Source organism: Leucoraja erinacea, chromosome 8, assembly GCF_028641065.1.
Source record: "Leucoraja erinacea ecotype New England chromosome 8, Leri_hhj_1, whole genome shotgun sequence".
In the NCBI taxonomy this organism is placed as follows: Eukaryota; Metazoa; Chordata; class Chondrichthyes; order Rajiformes; family Rajidae; genus Leucoraja; species Leucoraja erinaceus.
In genome coordinates this window covers 7,000,652-7,021,755 of record NC_073384.1, presented here as the reverse complement: position 1 = coordinate 7,021,755, position 21,104 = coordinate 7,000,652, and the positions used below count along the sequence as shown (strand labels likewise).

The following is a 21,104-nucleotide window of genomic DNA, read 5'->3' as shown; positions in this document are numbered from 1 at the left end:
AGGAGAATGATCTCAATGGGTTATGGAGAGAAGGCAGGAGAATGGGAATGAGAGGGGAAAATAGATCATCCATGATTGAAAGGCACAATAACCTAATTCTGCTCCTATGATGTAAGAGTTGTGAAGTGCTATCTTTATTATAGGGTGACCACTTACCAAAGGGGTCACAACCGCATTACAGCTGTATAGGTTTTAATTAGATTCCACGTAGAAATTTGAGTTTTGATCAGAGGTGGAAGAGGGCGGACTAGTGGGAGGAATTGGTACATGAAAGAAAGAGGCAAAAGGGTAGTAGTGTTCCTTAAAATTGGGAAATTCAATGTTTATTCCATTGGGTTCTGAGTTTTCGCGGACTCGGTGGGCCTGTTTCCGTGCTGTATCTCTAAAACTAAAACAGCCACGATTGAACGGCAGAGTAGACTTGATGGGCCGAGTAGCTTAATTCTGCTCCCTTCACATGACCAGACCTTGTTAATTCCCAAATCATTCTCGTCAAATAGCTGAGAGAAATTGTCACCTCAAACTACAATTTTTCCATTATGACTTCTGAGAAGGCTTCACAAATCATGGGGATTGCTTGGACTCAAGTCAAGTCAAGTCGAGTTTATTTGTCACATACACATATGAGATGTGCAGTGAAATGAAAGTGGACTTTTGTGCAAAAGACAAACAACCAAACAACTATAAACACAATCATAACACACATATTCTTTTACATAATAAATAATGGAAGGAAAAACGTTCAGTAGAGTTAGTCCCTGGTAAGATAGGCGTTTACAGTCCGAATGGCCTCTGGGAAGAAACTCCTTCTCAACCTCTCCGTTCTCACCGTATGGCAACGGAGGCGTTTGCCTGACCGTAGCAGCTGGAACAGTCCGTTGCAGGGGTGGAAGGGGTCTCTCATGATATTGTTGGCTCTGGAGTTGCACCTCCTGATGTATAGTTCCTGCAGGGGGGGCGAGTGAAGTTCCCATAGTGCGTTCGGCCGAACACACTACTCTCTGCAGAGCCTTCTTGTCCTTGGCAGAGCAATTCCCAAACGAGATGGTAATGTTCCCAGACAAGATGCTTTCCACCGCCGCTGCGTAGAAGCACTGGAGGATCCTTGGAGACACTCTGAATTTCCTCAATTGCCTGAGGTGGTAAAGGCGCTGCCTTGCCTTACTCACGAATGCTGAGGCGTGTGATGCCCATGTCATATCCTCGGACATGTGGACTCCCAGATATTTAAAACTCATGTCCTCATTTACAGTACTCCAACTCCATTTAAATCAATATGCCATCAAGTTAAATGACATGGATAAGTTGTAGTATCAGTGACTTCAGGTGCCACTGTTTAAGAATAAGGAGTAAGCCATTTAGAACGGAGACGAGGAAACACTTTTTCTCACAGAGAGTGGTGAGTCTGTGGAATTCACTGCCTCAGAGGGCGGTGGAGGCGGGTTCTCTGGATGCTTTCAAGAGAGAGCTAGATAGGGCTCTTAAAGATAGCGGGATATGGGGAGAAGGCAGGAACGGGGTACTGATTGGGGATGATCAGCCATGATCACAGTGAATGGCGGTGCTGGCTCGAAGGGCCTAATGGCCTACTCCTGCACCTATTGCCTATTGAATTGAAACCAAGGCCATGAATGTGTTTTGCACTCATCTGTTCAAAGCCTGCTTAAGGTGACTCATCAAAAGGTGAATTTGATGGAATCTTTTGAAAGAACATAAAAATTCTACCTTGTGCATATCCTTTAACCTTGGCGGAAGATTGTCTCGTATTCTCCTCATGGCCTGAAGTGGTGGCTCATTGAAGTACGGCGGCTCCCCATCCACCATTTCTATCACCATCACACCGAGAGACCATATGTCCACCTGAAATACAGTAATGTCCTTTCATTCATGCAAATACTCCAACACAATGATTACTGCACTAAGACTTGGCTTATACTCTCTAGAATTTAGGAGATTGAGGGGGGATCTTATAGAAACTTACAAAATTCTTAAGGGGTTGGACAGGCTAGATGCAGGAAGATTGTTCCCGATGTTAGGGAAGTCCAGGACAAGGGGTCACAGCTTAAGGATAAGGGGGAAATCCTTTAAAACCGAGATGAGAAGAACTTTTTTTCACACAGAGAGTGGTGAATCTCTGGAACTCTCTGCCACAGAGGGTAGTTGAGGCCAGTTCATTGGCTATATTTAAGAGGGAGTTAGATGTGGCCCTTGTGGCTAAGGGGATCAGGGGGTATGGAGAGAAGGCAGGTACGGGATACTGAGTTGGATGATCAGCAATGATCATATTGAATGGCGGTGCAGGCTCGAAGGGCCAAATGACCTCCTCCTGCACCTAATTTCTATGTTTCTATGTTTCTAATGCATAATGCAGTAAGATTATAGCCTGAAATATAGTCGCTGAAGTTAGGATGGAATGTAGGATTCAACAATTTCTTGTGCAAATGGGCTCAAAAGACTGAAGGACATTTCATTACAATTTTATAATTCAGAGAGAAACAACATGCATTTTGGCTGGAAAGCTGCTGAAGATGAGTTGAGAAGAATGAGGGGGGGGGAGGGGGATCTCCTTGAAACATACACAATAGTGAAAGGCTTGGATAGAATGTGTAAGAAGGAACTGAGATGCTGGTTTAAACTAAAGATAGACACAAAAAGCTGGAGTAACTCAGCGGGACAGGCAGCATCTCTGGAGAGAAGGAATGGGTGACGTTTCGGGTCGAGACCCTTCTTCAGACTGGCTAGGGAGAAGGGAAACGAGAGATATAGACGGTGATGTGGTTCAGCAGCTTTCCAGCCAAAATGCATGTTGCTTGTCTCTGAATTATAAAATTGTAATGAAATGAAGGCGGTAGGCGGCGCAACTCTCGTCAGCAGCGGCCTCTGCAGCCCGTCCGCGTTTTTATTATTTTTTGTCTATGTTTACATGTAGTTTTTTTGTTATTTTTTGTTGGGGTGGTGTGTGGGGGGTTGGGGGTTGGGGTGGGGTGGGAGGGAGGGGGTAACTTTTAAATCTCTCCCTGCACTGGAGACCCGACCTTTTCTTGTCGGGACTCCGTTGTCGTTGGGGCTGAAATGAGGAGCGGCCTCCAACAGAAGAAACCGGGGACTCTGGTGCCGACTCACCTCACCGCCGCGGAGCTGGCCGAGTCCAGAGCGGGTGGAGCGGTGGTGGAGTGCTGCTGCTGCTGCTGCTGCTGACTCGGAGGCTGCAACTGCGGGTCTGGCGGACGGCGGCACCGGGAGCCCGCGGGTCCCTGGAGGGAGACCGCTTTTCAGGGCTCCTGCAACGGCGACTTCTCCCGCCCGAGTTGCGGGGTCGAAGAGCTCCTGGAGCGGGGCCTTTACATCACCGCCCCGCGCGGCTTGGAATGGCCGCGGGACTCTGCGAGCGCACGCGGGGGCTCTAACACCAAGACCCGGTGTGCGACCTTGCACCACCCGGCGTGGCTTTAATGGCCGGGGGACAATCGCCATCGCCAGCCGGGGGCTTTGACTTTGACTCTGTTATCAGCGGGGGGGGGGAAAAGAGTGCAGTGGAGAGATAAGTTTTTTTTGGCCTTCCATCACAGCGATGTGATGGATGTTTATGTAAAATGTAAATTATGTTGTGTCTGGGGTCTATGTGTTTGTAATGTATGGCTGCAGAAACGGCATTTCGTTTGGACCTCAAGGGGTCCAAATGACAATTAAATTGACTCTTGAGATAAAGAACAACGAATGAAAGATATGCAAAAAAAAAAAATGAAAATAAAGGAAACAGGCCATTGTAAGCTGTTTGTAGGGTGAAAATGAGAATGTGGAGAGGATGTTTCCACTAGTGGGGGAGTCTAGGACTAGAGGTCATAGTCTCAAAATTAAAGGACATTCTTTTAGGAAGGAGATGAGAAATTTCTTTAGACACAGGGTGGTGAATCTGTGGAATTCTTTGCCACAGAAGGCTGTGGAGGCCAAATCAGTGGATATTTTTAAGGCAGAGATAGATAGATTCTTAATTAGTACGGGTATCAGAGGATATGGAGAGAAGGCAGGAGAATGGGTTTAGGAGGGAGAGATAGATCAGCTATGATTGAATGGCGGAGTAGACGAATGGCCTAATTCTATTCCTTATGACCTTATGAACAACAACATACGGTCTTGTCCTTACTTCGGTTCCATAGGGTAATCTAGAGATGACCTCTGGTGCCATCCAGTATGGTGTGCCAACTAGTGACTTCCGCCTGGGGACTTCTTTTGACACTTGGGCGCAAAACCCAAAATCCGACAATTTAATCTAAAAAAGATAAAAAGCAAACTAGTTGAATCACTTTGCTGCATTTAAAAAGAAGAAATGAACAAATTAAATTGACAGATGTGGTTCATTTGGGGCAGTTTATCTCGGCAACATGTTCGACACAACCGAAGATGGACACAAAAAGCTGGAGTAAATCAGTGGATTAGGCAGCGTCTCTGAAGAAAAGGAGTGGGTGAAATTTCGGGTCGAGACCCTTCTTCAAAGGTCACCCGTTCCGTTTCTCCAGAGATGCTGCCTGACCTGCTGAGTTACATAGAAAATAGGTGCAGGATCCATTTGGCCCTTCGATTACACTCGCATTTTGCGTCTATCTTTGGTGTAAATCAGCACCCGCGGTTCTTTCCCACGTATTTTGTGAGCCGAAGGGCCTGCCCCTGTCCTGTGCCGTACAGTTCTGTATTCTTTGGATGTTTATCACCTTATCTCCATTAACTTAAAATTGGAGACAAGTTGAAACACAACTATTGGGGGAGCAAAAAAAAACAACTTCTTGTTGATTATTAAAGATTCAAATTATATTAATATTAATCCAATTAAGATATACAACCATAAATCTGGATTGTAGGAAGTAACTATAGTGCTTACCCTTCCATCACTAGTGAGAAGTATGGAGTCACTCTTGATATCCCTATGGATAACACCTTGAGAATGTAGATAGGCTAGAGCTTTCAAAACAGATAAGCAAACAGTTGCTATTTGTTCTTCATTCATTCTGCAATTGAAAAAAAAAAACATGATCACAACTACTTTATCCCATGTCAAAAGATTTTTCTGTCTCCAGGCTGATTGCTGATGTTTTCATTACCCGTTTCATAGACTCTATGCTCTTCAAAGAAACTCTAACCCTCTGCACATAATGTTTTTTGCTTTCTGTTTTTTTGTTAATGACAATCTAAACGTTTTGATAAGTGTTTCACCTCATCATGTGCTCCACTAAAAAAGTTGCACAGTGGCGACTCTTAAAAAGTTATAAACTAGATTTTCACATTTTTAATACAGAATGATACAGTGTGGAAACACACTCTTCGGCCCAACTTGCCCACGCCGGTCAACATGTCCCAGCTACGCTAGTCCCCACTTGCCCGCGTTTGGTTCATAACCCTCCAAACCTGCCCTATCTGTCCAAACCTGGGGAGAAGGCAGGAACGGGGTACTGATTGGGGACGATCAGCCATGATCATAATGAATGGCGGTGCTGGCTCGAAGGGCCGAATGGCCTCCTCCTGCACCTATTTTCTATGTTTCTATCCATGTATCTGTCTAACTGTTTCTTAAACGTTGGGATAGTCTCTGCCCCTATCTCGTCTGGAAGCTTGTTCCATACACCCACCACCCATTGTATGAAAAGGTTACCCCTCAGATTCCTATTAAATCTTTTCCCCTTCACCTTAAACCAATGTTTTATGGTCCTCCATTCAGCTACTCCGGGCAAGATACTCTGTGCATATTCCCAATCAGGCCCTTTGACATTTTAAGTAGCTTATAGGCTGGTGATTTACCACAGACACTAGTAACAAGGAATGAAATGAAAAAATGAAATGAAATGATTCAATTTATTGTCATTGTCAGTGTACAGAGACAACGAAATGCATTTTTAGCATCTCCCTTGAAAGGGAGACACAGGGCGTCGCGGTGTGCCCGCGCCTGCCGCCGTAACATTCCATTACAGGCAAAGGTGGGTGAAGTGTCTTGCCTAAGGACACAACGACAGTATGCACTCCAAGCGGGATTTGAACCGGCTACCCTCCGGTCGCCAGCCGAACTCTTAGCCCATTGTGCTATCTGTCGTCGAATGATTTGCCAACCGGCATGTTTTTGTGAACAAAAGAAGCACTGAGGTTAAATATACTGGTTTTGATCTTTAGATCTAGAATATTTGTCAGAAGCTCATTTCTACTGCTGATAAGTATTCAGTGATGAGCACGTTAGGAAAGTATCAAGCCACCTGAAAATGCTTTCGAATTTTGCAGCCTTGCTCGGGAAGTTGCAGAGTCGTAGAGTGATACAGCGTGGAAACAGGCCCTTCAGCCCAAGTTGCCCACACCAACCAACATGCTCCACCTACACTAGTCCCACCTGCCTGCATTTGGTCCATATCCCTCTAAACCTGCCCTATCCATGTACCTGTCTAATTGTTTCTTAAACGTTGCGATAGTCCCTGCCTCAACTACCTCCCCCGGCAGCTTGTTCCATGCAGCCACCTAAAGTTAAAAATGGGTAGGGCAAAAGCATATGAATATACAGGTGTAGACTGGTGAATTTCAGCGTTGGGAGTTAGAAGATAGTGTCTTTCAGCTTAGGGATCTTCACTCACATATGATACGCAACTCAAATGTTCACTTACGTAAAATGCAAGTCTGAAAAATTCTCAAATGTGCAATGGGTGAAAACATTCCATTGAGTGTATAAACGCCACAAATTGCTACAAACACCAAATACAGCTGGAAGAATCTTCTGTAATCTTGCATATTACAGAATGGTTACACATAAGAATACTTTGACAATTCATCCAATGTAAATAAAAGCAGTAAATAGATTCCAAGTGATCAAAATAAATTAATCTGATTGATTGAAAGAGACAGCATAGAAGCAGGCCCTTCGGACCATCAATTCATCCATTTCACCCTCAACAACTTTACGTTTGACTCCTCCCATTTCCTCCAAACACAAGGCGTAGCTATGGGCACACACATGGGCCCCAGCTATGCCTGCCTCTTTGTTGGGTACGTTGAACAATCCTTGTTCAATACGTACCAGGGCCCCATCCCCGACCTCTACCTCCGTTACATTGACGACTGCTTTGGGGCCACTTCCTGCACCCACAAACAACTGACTGACTTCATCCACCCACCGCCAACTTCCATCCGGCACTCAAATACACCTGGACCATTTCCGACACTTCCCTACCATTCCTTGACTTCACCATCTCCATCGCAGGGGACAGGCTTCTGACCGACATACACTACAAACCCACTGACTCACATGGCTATCTGGACTACACGTCTTCCCACCCTGCCCCCTGTAAAGACTCCATCCCCTACTCCCAATTCATCCGCCTACGCCGCATCTGTTCCCAGGATGAGACGTTCCACACCAGGGCATTGGAAATCTCCTCGCTCTTCAGGGAACGGGGATTCCCCTCCGCCACCATAGATGAGGCTCGCACCAGGGTCTCTTCCATACCCCGCAACACTGCTCTCTCTCCCCATCCCCGCACTCGCAACAAGGGCAGAGTCCCCCTAGTCCTCACCTTTCACCCCACCAGCCGGCAATACAACAAATAATCCTCCGCCATTTCCGCCACCTCCAACGTGACCCCACCACTCGCCACATCTTCCCATCTCCCCCCATGTCTGCCTTCCGCAAAGACCACCCCCTCCGCAACTCCCTTGTCAGTTCTTCCCTTCCCTCTCGTACCACCCCCTCCCCAGGCACTTTCCGTTGCAACCGCAAGAAATGCAACACCTGTCCCTTCACCTCCCCCCTCGACTCCATTCAAGGACCCAAGCAGTCATTCCAGGTGCGACAAAGGTTCACCTGTATCTCCTCCAACCTCATCTACTGCATCCGCTGCTCTAGATGTCAGCTGATCTACATCGGGGAGACTAAGCGGAGGTTGGGCGATCGTTTCGCCGAACACCTCCGCTCAGTCCGCAATAACCAACCTGAACTCCCGGTGGCTCAGCACTTCAACTCCCCCTCCCACTCCGTCTCCGACCTCTCTGTCCTGGGTCTCCTCCATTGTCAGAGTGAGCAACACCGGAAATTGGAGGAACAGCACCTCATATTCCGCCTGGGTTGCTTGCGTCCGGATGGCATGAACATTGAATTCACCCAATTTTGCTAGCCCTTGCTGTCTCCTCCCCTTCCTTAACCCTCGAGCTGTCTCCTCCCATCCCCCTGCCCTCGGGCTCCTCCTCCTCCCTTTTTCCTTCCTTCTCCCCCCCACCCCCCCATCAGTCTGAAGAAGGGTTTCGGCCCGAAACGTCACCTATTTTCTTCGCTCCATAGATGCTGCTGCACCCGCTGAGTTTCTCCAGAATTTTTGTGTACCATCCATTCACACTTGCTCTGTGTTATCCCACTTTCTCATCCACTCCCTGCAAACCAAGGGCAATTTACAGCGGCCAGTTAACCTACAAACCTGCATGTCTTTGGGATGTGGGAGGAAAGCGGAGCACCCGGAGGAAACACACACGGTCACACGGAGAATGTGCAAACTCCACACAGACTGCCAAGACTACTTGCGGAGTTTAAAGCACATATCACTGGCAGCTTCTTTGAAAAGGACACCAGATTGGCCTTTTGCAACACGTGACCCAAGTTGGTCAAGGAATATTGGCTTGTGCATGAATCATCCTCCATAATTTCAAGCATGAGTTAGGAGCAATGTAATAGGCAAAGGTGATGCCTTCTTACTCCACATGACCCCAGTAGTAAATTTACTCTCCTCCCTTGAAATAAACCCGACCAAAACCGTAACCTAACTGATGGTAGTTATAGATTCAATTACAACTTTGCAAAGGGAATCAGATAAATACCTTGAGAAGGTCTTACAGAGATACGTGGAAAAGAGCAAGAGTGTGGAACTAAATGTTCTTCGAAGGAGCCATTAAAGACTTGATGGACCAAACGCCTTCGCTGCTGCTCTGCTTATTGTTTTGAATTCCGTGTCAATTGTCTACCGAGGTTGCCTGCTGTTGGATCAGATTGCAATTCACTGCCAGTAACACTCAAATATTTCAGTAGGTGGCTCTAGTCCTGTTTAATGCCAGGTTTAAAATTAAAAAAAAAAAAATTGTGTGAATATTGGGTGCGATTAATCAGGTATTGGGTGAAATTGAAATAAATTAGGATCGAAAAATCTTTTTTCAGGGTAAAAAAAAAAAGATCTTGTCATCTTTTCCAATGCATAAAAAAAGCCAAGAAATACTAATTATTAGGATTGATAATTATAGCATAAATCATGATGACAATCTCTACCATTGCGCTTGGCATGCCATGCACAAAGATTTGTTAACCTACTGGGAAATGGTTCAGTGGGTATCCTTGATCGGCCATATGGGACCATGAGACCATCTGTTCGACAAACCCACTGCGGGTAAAATGCGAGAGGAATGGATGAAATGGAGCAATGAAACATCACAATGACAATAACAAGACAGATGCATTAAAAACATGGAGTTTAAAAAGCTAACATAAAATAATAACAAGTGCACAACAACTGGCATTTAAATATATTTCTAGTTTTCTTTCTTGGACTACTACAATCATATTTTACATTTCAAGATTCAAGATTCAAGATAGATTTAATTGTCACGTGTGCCTGATGGCACAGTGAAATGAATTTCCATACAGCCATACAATAAAAATCAACAGGACACAACACACTATAGGGTTTGACATAAAACATCCCCACACAGCAGAATCAAAGTTCCCCACTGTGTGGGAAGGCACCAAAGTCAGTCTTCTTCCTCCACTATTCCCCGTGGTCAGGGTCTCCCCGTGCCCTCCGCAGTTGCCGCTACAGGATTGCATAAGTTCATAAGTGATAGGAGCAGAATTAGGACATTCGGCCCATTAAGTCTACTCCGCCATTCAATCATTGCTGATCTATCTCTCCCTCCTAACCCCATTCTCCTGCCTTCTCTCTATAGCACCGACACCCGTACTAATCATTGATGCCCAGGACAAAGGCTTAATAGGAGCCCCAACCAAGGAGCCAGTTCCTAGCAAGGTTCTACCTTCATAAATAAATTGTGAAAGACACTACAAAGATTGCCTGACCCGCTGAGTTACTCCAGGTTTTTGTGTCTATCTTCGGGGTTTAAACCACCATCTGCAGTTCCTTCCTACACTTTTACAAAAATTATATATCACATCTGAAAATACAACTGACCTAGTAAAAAAAGTAATTTACTCTTTACACTTCCTACTGTATTAACTGCTCATCACACACTTCTCTATACATTTAAATTGTTCCACTTTCACCAAATGCTTTCCGTGTTTTTAAATATTTTGCTTTAGGATGCAGAGCTCAGAGGGATTTCAGATAACACATATTACCTAATAATAATAATAATAATATCTTTTATTGTCATTGCACGTCAGTGCAACGAGATTTAGTATGCAGCTCCAACCGATGAAAAAGAAAAGTAAAATAAATAAATAAGCTGTGTGTCGTGACCATCCGAGGGAGACAGTCCATGGGGGGGGGCACTCAGCAGGGCCGGTTCAGAGCCGCTATAGCTCTTGGAATAAAGCTGTTTCTGAGTCTGGAGGTTCGGGCGTAGAAGGCCTTGTAACGTCTGCCGGAGGGAAGTAGTTCAAACAGTCCGTTACAGGGATGTGATGAGTGTTTATGGATGCTGACGGCCTTCCTGAGGCACCGTGTGTGGTAGATGCCCTCCAAGGCTGGTAGCTGTGTCCCAATGATCCTCTGCGCTCTGTGGACGACGCGCTGAAGAGCTCTGCTCTCCGCCTCCGTGCAGCTGAGATACTGCACAGAGATGCCATACGTTAATATGCTCTGTGGTGCAGCGGTAGAACGTTGTCAGCAGCTGTTGGGGCAGACCAGTCTTTTTTAATGTCCTCAGGAAGAACAGTCGTTGCTGTGCCTTCTTGACCAGCGCAGCGGTGCTGGTGGACCATGTGAGGTCCTCTGAAATGTGAGTGCCCAGAAACTTAAAGCTGGACACTCTCTCCGCACTTTCCCCGTAGATGGCGATTGGGGCGTATTCTCCATTATGGGACCTCCTGAAGTCAATAATCAGCTCCATGGTCTTGAAACAAAGAAGGGTCTCGACCCGAGACATCATCTGCTCCTTTGCCCTAGAAATGTCACCTATCCTTTTTCACCAGAGATGCTGTCTGACACGCTGAGTTACTCCAGTTTTTTGTGTCTTTGTTCAAAGCACTGCAATGATGGTTTATACCAAAGATAGACACAAAGTGTTGGAGTAACTCAACGTGTCAGGCAGCATCTCTGGTGAAAAAGGATAGGTGACATTACGGGTCGGGATCCTTCTTCAGAGGGGTGTCTAGCAGCCTGAAGAAGGGTCCCCACCTGAAATGTCATCTAACCTTTTTTTCTCCAGAGTTGCTGCCAGATTCGCTGAGTTACTCCAGCACTTGTGTGTCGACTACCTTTGGTATTTTGAACTAACATCGGCAATTTGTTTCTACACCTATTCGGATCCTGTCTGACATGGGTCAAATGGCCAGGGTTTAAATGCAGTAGCATTCTCCTTAGTAACTGTTCCCCCTCCAGTTTCACATCCTCATAAATCTATCCACCCATTTATCTGCACACTGACATTCAGACAACTCATACTCTTTCAACCTACATAGGCACTGCTGACAAGTCAAACACTGCTCTTTAACCAAGTAATTTATCACATATAATTATATATAATCACATTTCTTTCCTTTTCCTGCACAAGCGTGGCAGCAGCAGGACTTGACGGGGGTGGTGCATGGTGGTTAAGCTTGTTCCATGAGATCACTTTCCATGACTGCTGGCGGTGAATGGAATTGGCAGGGACAGTGGTTGGAGACACAGCGAGGACATACTGCTCGAGGTATGTGGCCTCGCCAACCTCCTCACTTCAGGTCAATTATTCCAAGTATACCTGAACTCTCCAAATCCACTTGGTTTCATCATGCACATCCTTCAATGGTAGCCCAACATGCTCTGGCCCATTACTGTTGGCTTTAACGCTGCAAACCACCCTCCTCCCCTTTCCACTCACTCCATTCCCCATGTGCTTACACCCAGCCCCACCCCAGTGTGAAACGAGTTAGCCACTCTTGGGAGAAGAGTAAAGAGGACTCAGCGGGCCGAAGGGACTGTTTCTATACTGTAACTCTAAAGTCTCTCATCAACTTCTACAGTTGCAACTTCTACACCTTCTTGGTTTGGCTACAGCTCTGTCCACGATGGCAGGAAGTTGCAGAGAACTGTGGAGGTAGCCCAGTTCATCACGCAGACTAGTCTCTCTGCCAACTCCAACTACACCACACTGCCTCGGGAAAGCAGACAACATAATCAAGGATCATTTTCATCCAAGTCATTCCCTCTTATTTATTTATTTTTTAGTTTTAGAGATACAGCGTGGAAACTGGCCCTTCGGCCCACCGAGTCCGCTCCGAACAGCGATCCCCGCACATTAACACAATCCTACACGCACTCGGGACAATTTATACTTATACCAAGCCAATTTACCGACAAACCTGTACGTCTTTGGAGTGTGGGAGGAAACCGAAGATCTCGGATAAACCACACGCAGGTCATGGGGAGAACGCACAAACTCCGTACAGACAGCACCCGTAGCCAGGATCGAACACGGGTCTCCGGTGCTGCAAGCACAGTAAGCCAGCAACTCTACCGCTGCGCCACCGTACTGTCCTCTTTTCCCCTCTCCCGTCAGGAATAAGATACAGAGCTTCAGATTTAGGAACAGCTTCTTCCTCGCTGTTATCAGACTTCCATGAAACTACGATATAGTTCTGATCTCCCAAGCAACCTCATTGCAGTCCTTACACTTTTTTTTTAATCTGCACTTTTTCTACAGCAGTAAATTCATAAGTTCTCGGATCAGAATTAGGCCATTCGGCCCACCAAGTCTACTCCGCCATTCAATCATGGCTGATCTATCTTTCCCTCTCAACACCATTCTCCTGCCTTCTCCCCTTAACCCGACACCCGTACTAATCAAGAATCTGTTAATCTCCGCCGTAAAAATACCCAATGACTTTACCTCCACGGCCGTCTGTGGCAATTAATTCCATGCTATACTACTGTGTTATTGTCTGCACATTGGTATTTTGTGCTTTGCATTACCTGTAATACTTGTGGATGGCTTGATAGACCTCATGTACAGTATAATATGCTTTGACTGGAATGTAGGCAAACTAAGCTTCTCATGGTATGAAACTGTACAACTCCTCCCCCTTCTGTCGTGGGGTGGACTGACTCTCACTTTAACCCCCCCCCCACCCCCCCCCCCTCCAAAACTTTTGCACATCCCCAATCTTTTCCACTCGTCACTTTTATTTAATGTTTCATGTATCTTGCATTTTATGACTGTTGGCAGATCAATTTCCCTCCTGGGATAAATAAAGTTCTATCGGATCACATCGTATATCTTGGTACACGACAATAATTAACCAAAGATAGACACAAAAAGCCAAAGTAATTCAGCAGGTCAGTCGGCATCTCTGATGGAGAAAAGATGGTGACCTTTTGCGTCATTAGTCCAGCTTTATATGTCCATCTTCGATTTAAATCAGCATCTGTAGTTCCTTCCTACACCTAATAATAAACCAAAACCACTCCAGGGGCCTGGCCTCCAAAATTCCTTGCCTGTGACCCAGTAATCACCTGGCCAGCAAGATAGGCCCCTTGCATCTGACCCAGTTAAGCTCAAGTGAGGGCAAATCATGAATGAATTCTGGAAATGAGCGGCATAGTGACGCAGCTGGGAGAGATGCTGCCTCACAGCGCCTGACACCCGGGTTTGATCCTAACTGTGCTGTCTGTACGGAGTTTGTACGTTCTCCCTGTGACCGCGTTGGTTTTCTCTGGGTGATCTGGTTTCCTCCCACACTCCAAAGATGTGCAGGTTTGTAGGTTAATTGGCTTCTGTACATTGTAAATTGCCCCTAGCGTGTAGGATAGTGCAAGTGCATGGGGTAATTGCTTCTCGACACTGACTGGGTGGGTTGAAGGGCCTGTATCCACGCTACGTCTCTAAAGTCCACTACAGAGATGTATGGGGTTACATTCTGGAGACATGACATTCCAGTACTTTTACTGCAAGCACATTCTTTTCATTTTAAGCTTCTGATAGTCTTTTACAATCTTCATGGCAATGGCACATGCGATTATTGTACCAAGTATAACTGATCAATGGTGTTTTATCATTAATGTTTTATTATTATTAATGTTTAGTGTTTTCGGAGTCATTCGTAACTGTCAATGTATGTCATGTTGTTGTTACTTGTGGGCGGAGCACCAAGGCAAATTCCTTGTATGTGAATACTTGGCCAATAAACTTACTTACTTACCATAGAGAAAGCATCATTTCAATGTACTTTACTCAAGTCTACCCAGTAAATAGATGAATGAAAGAAACATTATTGGAACTGCAGCATTATGTGCAGATTCATTGGCCTTTATGGAACAAATCAATAAAATTAATTTTGTAGGGCTCAAATTGTACATTTAATTAACTACAGTTAATTATTTTTTCCATTAAATATAATCAAAGCAATATAGTTGGCAGATCGGAAAATTGATTGTTACAATAGTTTTGTTGAAAAACAATATTTAGAGAATTGAAAGCAAACCTTGTATGTGTAACAATATCTGTCAAAGCGCCACCTTCCAGGAACTCCATAACTACCCACAGTTCGTCTCCAACCAGGTAACTGTTGTACATGTCCACCACATTTTCATGGTGGTAATCACGCATTATGACAACCTTCAGATTTAAAACAAAAAAATATACATTAGGAAGTCATAGATCTCTGAAGCAAAACATAAAAGACAGGACACAAATTGCTATGTTTTACATTTATATACTCTTTCTAAATTCATAGTGATAGTTCCCATAGGATTAAAAACATCATCCCGAATAAAGAACGTGGTGGTACATTAGTAGGACAGCCATTGACAATTCTGTAGGCATTCTCCAGCCTTGAAGCTCTGCTAAATCTAGCATTGAGGGACAAAAATATTAAGGCTGAAGAAGGCAATCCAGACCTGGGAAAAGGAACTGATAAATATTTTGTCTGAAGAAGGGTCTCGACCCGAAACGTCACCCATTCCTTCTCTCCAGAGATGCTGCCTGTCCTGCTGAGTTACACCAGCATTTTTTGTCTATCTTCGATTTAAACCAGCATCTGCAGTTCTTTCTTACTGATAAATATTTTCTTGGACTTCAAACAAGTCTATGAAAACAGTGCATGGACAGAGTGCATTATCATTCAACGTTCAAGATTTGGAATAAGAACATCTACTGAAGTAGCCTCTGTTAAAATTGAGCACAGGAATCATGTTTGGAGGTAAACAAAAACAATAATGCAAGTGAGATCCCCAGAGATTTATTGGACCAGAATTTCCTGCTAGTAGTGCTCGTCACTCATGTACAGCACGGAAGCAGGCCCTTCAGCCCAGATTCCATGCCGGCCAAGTGGCTTATGGGGTCAGTCCTGTCCGCCTGCATTTGGCCCATTGCCCTCTAAATTCTTATTGATATATTTGCCACAAAAGTCTTTTAAAAGCCATGATTGTATCTTCCACAATTTCTTTGGCAGCTCATTCCAGATATTTTCTGATGGAAAATATTATTCCTGATGTCCCTCTTAAATCTCTCCCATCTCACATTAAGAGAAGCCTCTGCCCTCTAGTTTCAGAATCCTCTACCCTGGGGGTAAAAAAACGGAAGTTCACTTTAAGACACAAAGCGATGGAGTAACTCAGCGGGTCAGGCAGCATCTCTGGAGAACATGGATAGTGACGTTTGACGTCGGTATTCTCTTATTCACCCCCCCATGATCTTGTACTCCGTAATAAGGTCACCTCTAAGGTCCCAGCCTATCTAACCTTTCCCCACAATACAAGCCCACAAGCCCAGGCAACGTCCTGATGAATCAATTCATTCAAAACACATTAATTACCTGAAAAATAAATTTATTTTGCTTCGGAATGATACAGTTTAGTTTAGTTTAGAGATACAGCGTAGAAATAGGCCCTTTGGCCCACCAACCCGCAATCTCTGTACACTAGCACTATCCTACACACGAGGGACAATTTACAATTTTACCAAAGCCCAACCTGTGCGGCTTTGGAGTGTGGGAGGAAACCGGAGTACCCAGAGAAAACCCACACAGGTCACGGGGAAAACAAGCAAACTCCATACAGACAGCGCCCGTAGTCAGGATCGAACCCAGGTCTCTGGCGCCGTAAGGCAGCAACTCTACGGCTGTGCCTGTGTTACTGACCTAAGCTGGTGTAAGTTCAATATGTAGACTTCGCATTGTATTTGCATGGCATCGGTGCTGCACTGTTGGATTCCATAAAGGGTTTAATATCCAAGTGAAACTGCTGTCATTTCTCAAGAAAATCAGTGCCAATACTCTTCATAACTAATTTGTAATTAAGTCATTACTTTAAATGTAGACACAAAATGCTGGAATAACTCAGCGGGACAGGCAGCATCTCTGGAGAGAAGGAATAGTTGACGTTTTGGGTTGAGACCCTTCTTCAGGCTGTAATTAAATGTATCATTACCTTGAATATAACATTAAAAAAAAGATTGATTTCTGTTAATTTATCACTAGATTGCCCTGATGATAGCACAGCGGTGCAACTAGTAGAGCCACTGTCTCAATGTCAGAGGCATGGGATCAATCCTGAGCTCGGGTGCTACCTTTCTGCAGTCTGCACGTTCTCCCAGCGTGTACATATGTTTCCTCCCACATTGCAAAGATTGCAGGTTGCTGAGTTAATCGGCAAATGTCAATTACCCCTAGTATGCGTTGAGTGGGTGCCATCTGGGAGCAGTTATTCAAAATATGGAGAGAATGAAAACTAAGGAATGGTACAAGATTGGTATAAATGGGTGGTCAGTGGTTAGAGTGAACTTGATGGGCTGAAGGGCCTGTTTCCATGCTCTTTATCTCTGTGCTTAATATTTTTTCATTCTACATTAGGATTATATATTCAGTTGCTTCCCTTTTCCATCACTGATCAAATGTTACTCAAGGGGTAATCAAGGGATGGCACAGTGGCACAGCTGTAGAATTGTTGCCTTAGAGAGCCAAAGACCCGGGATTGATCCTGACTATGGCTGGTGTCTATACAGAGTTTGTACGCTCTGCCTGTGACCGTACAGGGTGCTCCGGTTTCCTCCCACACTCCAAAGACGTACAGGTTTGTAGGTCGATTGGCTTCGGTAAAATTAGTAAATTGATCCCAGTGTGTGTAAGATAGTGTTAGTGTACGGGGATCACTGGTCGGCACGGACATGGTGGGACAAAGGGCCTGTTTCCACACTGTATCTCTAAAGTCTAAAGTCTACTGCCAGCAATGTCATGCAAATCATAAATTAGAAATATTTTTATTAAAAAAATAATTCAACAGAACTAGCTCTACAGTCACTTTGTTAAATAAATGCTCACATATACCTCTTCTAGCTTACATTCTTCACTAGCCTAGTCTCAGTGTTTCCAAATAACATTTTCATGTTATTATACCAATTACACCAAGCCAATTAACCTACAAATAACATTCTCATATTATTACATGTCATTATAAGATTACATGAGAACAAGACCAGAATGGATTTATATGTAATCACTTGATTTAAAATAGACATTTGGATGATGGCCTTGTCAATTTTCTCTGGTAACCATCTCATTTTTGATAATCACCATAAATCTATGTAATGTTTTCTAAATTATTTTTATTGAGGCAGATATTCCACTGATGCACAGCTTATTGGCCACGCTCATATTCTTTCTTTCAGTGTGGTGTAGAGGTCAACCTTCCCCTGGGAATCTGGCTCTTAGATCAATGGACAGGCCCATTCTGTGCTGACAGAAAGCAGCACGGCACAGTGGCACAGCAGTAGAGTTGCTGCCTTACAGCGCCCACCGTGTCTGCACCGAATAGCGACCCCCATACATTTACAGTATCCTACACACACGAGGGACAATTTACAGTTAGACCAAGCCAATTAACCTACAAACCTGGATGTGTTTGGAGTGTGGGAGGAAACCGGAGCTCCTGGAGAAAACCCAGGCAGGTCACGGGGAGAACTTACAAACTCCATACAGGCAGCACCCATAATCAGGATTGAACCCGGTTCTCTGGTGCTCTAAGGCACTATAAGGGCCTGTCCCATGAGCATGCGACTCAATGCGGCAAGCGCGACCTAACGTGGTCGCTTGGAGTTGCCGGCCCGCAGCCGCCTCGACGCCTTACGCAGCGTCTTGACGCGCGGTCGTCCCGCGGACTTCACTTGAACTTCATGTCACTCACTCGACCTCCGCGTGGACCCCGATTCCGGTTTGGTCGCGCTCGCCGCATGCTGGTGGGAGCGGCCCTGTACGGGAATCACTCGACCTCCGCGCGGCCCCCGCTTCCGGTTTGGTCGCGCTTGCCGCATGCAGGTCCTTAACTCTACAGCTGCAGCCAGTGTTTTATAGCTGGGTTGCAATATTTAGGACATAATGTTTACTTTGTCTGTTTACTTTTACATTCCACTGCTCTCATAATAAACCACAAATATCATGTAAAATGCTCTCAAAATCACCAACTTTTCCTGCTGGCCATAAAGGAAATTAGGAAGCTATCTTCCTAATTTACCAAGTTGTGTTTTCCCGCTGGAGACTAAGGTGTTTAAAAACGGCAACGTAATGGATCCCAAAATGATCCTTGAGAAGCACTAATTTTAAGGCTTTTCAAAATTAAAAACCAATGCCTCAAAGAGATCAAAAAATTAGTTGATACCAAACTCAAGAGGGAGAGATTAGAACAGTTAAACCGCTGTTAGGTTTTGAGAAAGCTGGTTAAAGGTGCAGGATGAAGGGGAGGCACTTAGTTAGGCTGAGCATTTAATGGAATTGAAGACTACCATTGCTAGTCGTTCAGTTAAAGGAATGGTGGTGTATAACGGGCAGATGACCAAAGGACAGGGATACATGACTCATGGAGTTTGCATTAAGAAGGTCGGAGAAAATGACAGAATTGAAGCAAAACATCGCAGTAACAACAAACCTAATCCCCTTCCTAAAAATAAATGCTCTTTTCTAGATTAACAATCAGGGTGTCAGTTTAGAAGGCTGCAGATTAGTCAGGAAGGATGATGAGAATGCTGGAGGGTTTTTGTTGGGTGGGGAGGGAATGTCCAGATAAATTCATCATAAAATATCAATAAATTGATTTCTGCAGTGGAACATTGTTTAGTGTAGGAAGGAACCCATTCCTTCTCTCCAGGGATGCTGCCTGTCCTGCTGAGTTACTCGAGCATTTTGTGTATAGACAAAAATGCTGGAGAAACTCAGCGGGTGAAGCAGCATCTAAGGAGCGAAGGAATAGGTGACGTTTCAAAATCTCCAGCATTTTGTGTCTACCTGTGGAACATTGCTTGGCTAGTTTATGCTAAGACTGCCGAAAAGAACAGCTGCAGCATCAATTTGTCACTGCTATCCGTGCAGGAAAGAACTGCAGATGCTTACACTGAAGACAAGACATAAAATGCTGGGGTAACTCTGGATAAAAGGAATGGGTGACGTTTTGGGTCGAAACCATCTGAAGAAGGGTCTCGACCCGAGACGTCACCCATTCCTTCTATCCAGAGATGCTGCCTGTCCCGCTGAGTTACTCCAGCATTTTGAGTCCGTGCTATCTGGTGTTCAGGTGAGGATTACAGAGTGTCCAACACCTGAGATTGCATTGTATTTAGGGGCCAATTTAGAAGATTTATCAGAGGTTAGACTTTTGAAGGAGAAATAACCCCCTGCCTGAAATTGAAAATAATATTTTTTCATTGATTGATCCCTTCAGATCAGAAACAAACTTTCTTAATAAATATCTCCATTCCTCTCTAAAGTAGTAGAATAATTCCTGCCTATAATATCAGAACTGTGGTTAAGAAACATGTTGGGATATTACTGTGTGTGAGAGTTGGGAAAAAAAGCTCAGAGTTTGTTCCATTTCATGTCTGACTTCTTATGTCTGACTTTTCTTTAGTGAATCCAAGCTGTACCCCAAAATATTCTACGCAAAAATCTGCATTTGTTACCAAAATAAAGTGCGGCAAATACAAAGGAGTTCTGAACAACCAACAAATAGAGAAGTTAAAACTCTTGAGGAATTTAATTGAGAGTAGTTTTAAATTAACCAAATTACCATACAACAATTACAGCACGGAAACGGGCCATCTCGGCCCAACAAGTCCGTGGCGAACAATTATTTTCCCTTAGTCCCACCTGCCTGCACTCATACTATAACCCTCCATTCCCTTCTCATCCATATGCCTATCCAATTTATTTTTAAATGATACCAACGAACCTGCCTCCACCACTTCCACTGGAAGATCATTCCACACCGCTACCACTCTCTGAGTAAAGAAGTTCCCCCTCATGTTACCCCTAAACATCTGTCCCTTAATTCTGAAGTCATGTCCTCTTGTTTGAATCTTCCCTATTCTCAAAGGGAAAAGCTGGTCTACATCAACTCTGTCTATCCCTCTCATCATTTTAAAGACCTCTATCAAGTCCCCCTTTAACCTTCTGCGCTCCAGGGAATAAAGACCCAACTTATTCAACCTTATTCTGTAACTTAGTTGTTGAAACCCAAGCAACATTCTAGTAAATCTCCTCTGTACTCTCTCTATTTTGTTGACATCCTTCCTATAATTGGGCGACCAAAATTGTACACCATACTCCAGATTTGGTCTCACCAATGCCTTGTACAATTTTAACATTACATCCCAGCTTCTATACTCAATGCTCTGATTTATAAAGGCTAGCATACCAAATTTGCTTTGGAAGTTTAACTATCAAAGGAAAAGACCAGGACAACCTTCACCTATGAAGTGCTCTGCATGGTTAGCTTTTGATTGCAAATTTTAAAGAACTAATCAGAAACACACTACAACCCTTTCAATTTGCATTAACAGATCTTTGGAAATTAAGAATGGGATTAAGAATGGGAATACTCTATAGAGTAAACACCCAAATCATGTCCATAACACCCAACCTGTATTTCTGTATGCGAGAAACAGCTGGAACTGGCTTGTAT

At 44.5% G+C, this 21,104-nt stretch overlaps 1 protein-coding gene across 4 annotated transcripts in view; it reads right to left on the bottom strand.

Moving 5' to 3' along the window:
* pak5 (p21 protein (Cdc42/Rac)-activated kinase 5) overlaps positions 1–21,104 on the bottom strand; it is a 151,852-nt gene that overhangs the window by 4,966 nt on the left and 125,782 nt on the right. For all 4 annotated transcript variants that reach the window (XM_055638936.1, XM_055638939.1, XM_055638937.1 and 1 more), the window contains 4 exons: positions 14,642–14,775; positions 4,877–5,003; positions 4,145–4,270; positions 1,726–1,860 (listed from right to left, as the gene is read on the bottom strand). In XM_055638936.1, the coding sequence (XP_055494911.1) occupies positions 1,726–1,860; positions 4,145–4,270; positions 4,877–5,003; positions 14,642–14,775 (522 nt within the window). The remainder of the gene's footprint in view (positions 1–1,725; positions 1,861–4,144; positions 4,271–4,876; positions 5,004–14,641; positions 14,776–21,104) is intronic.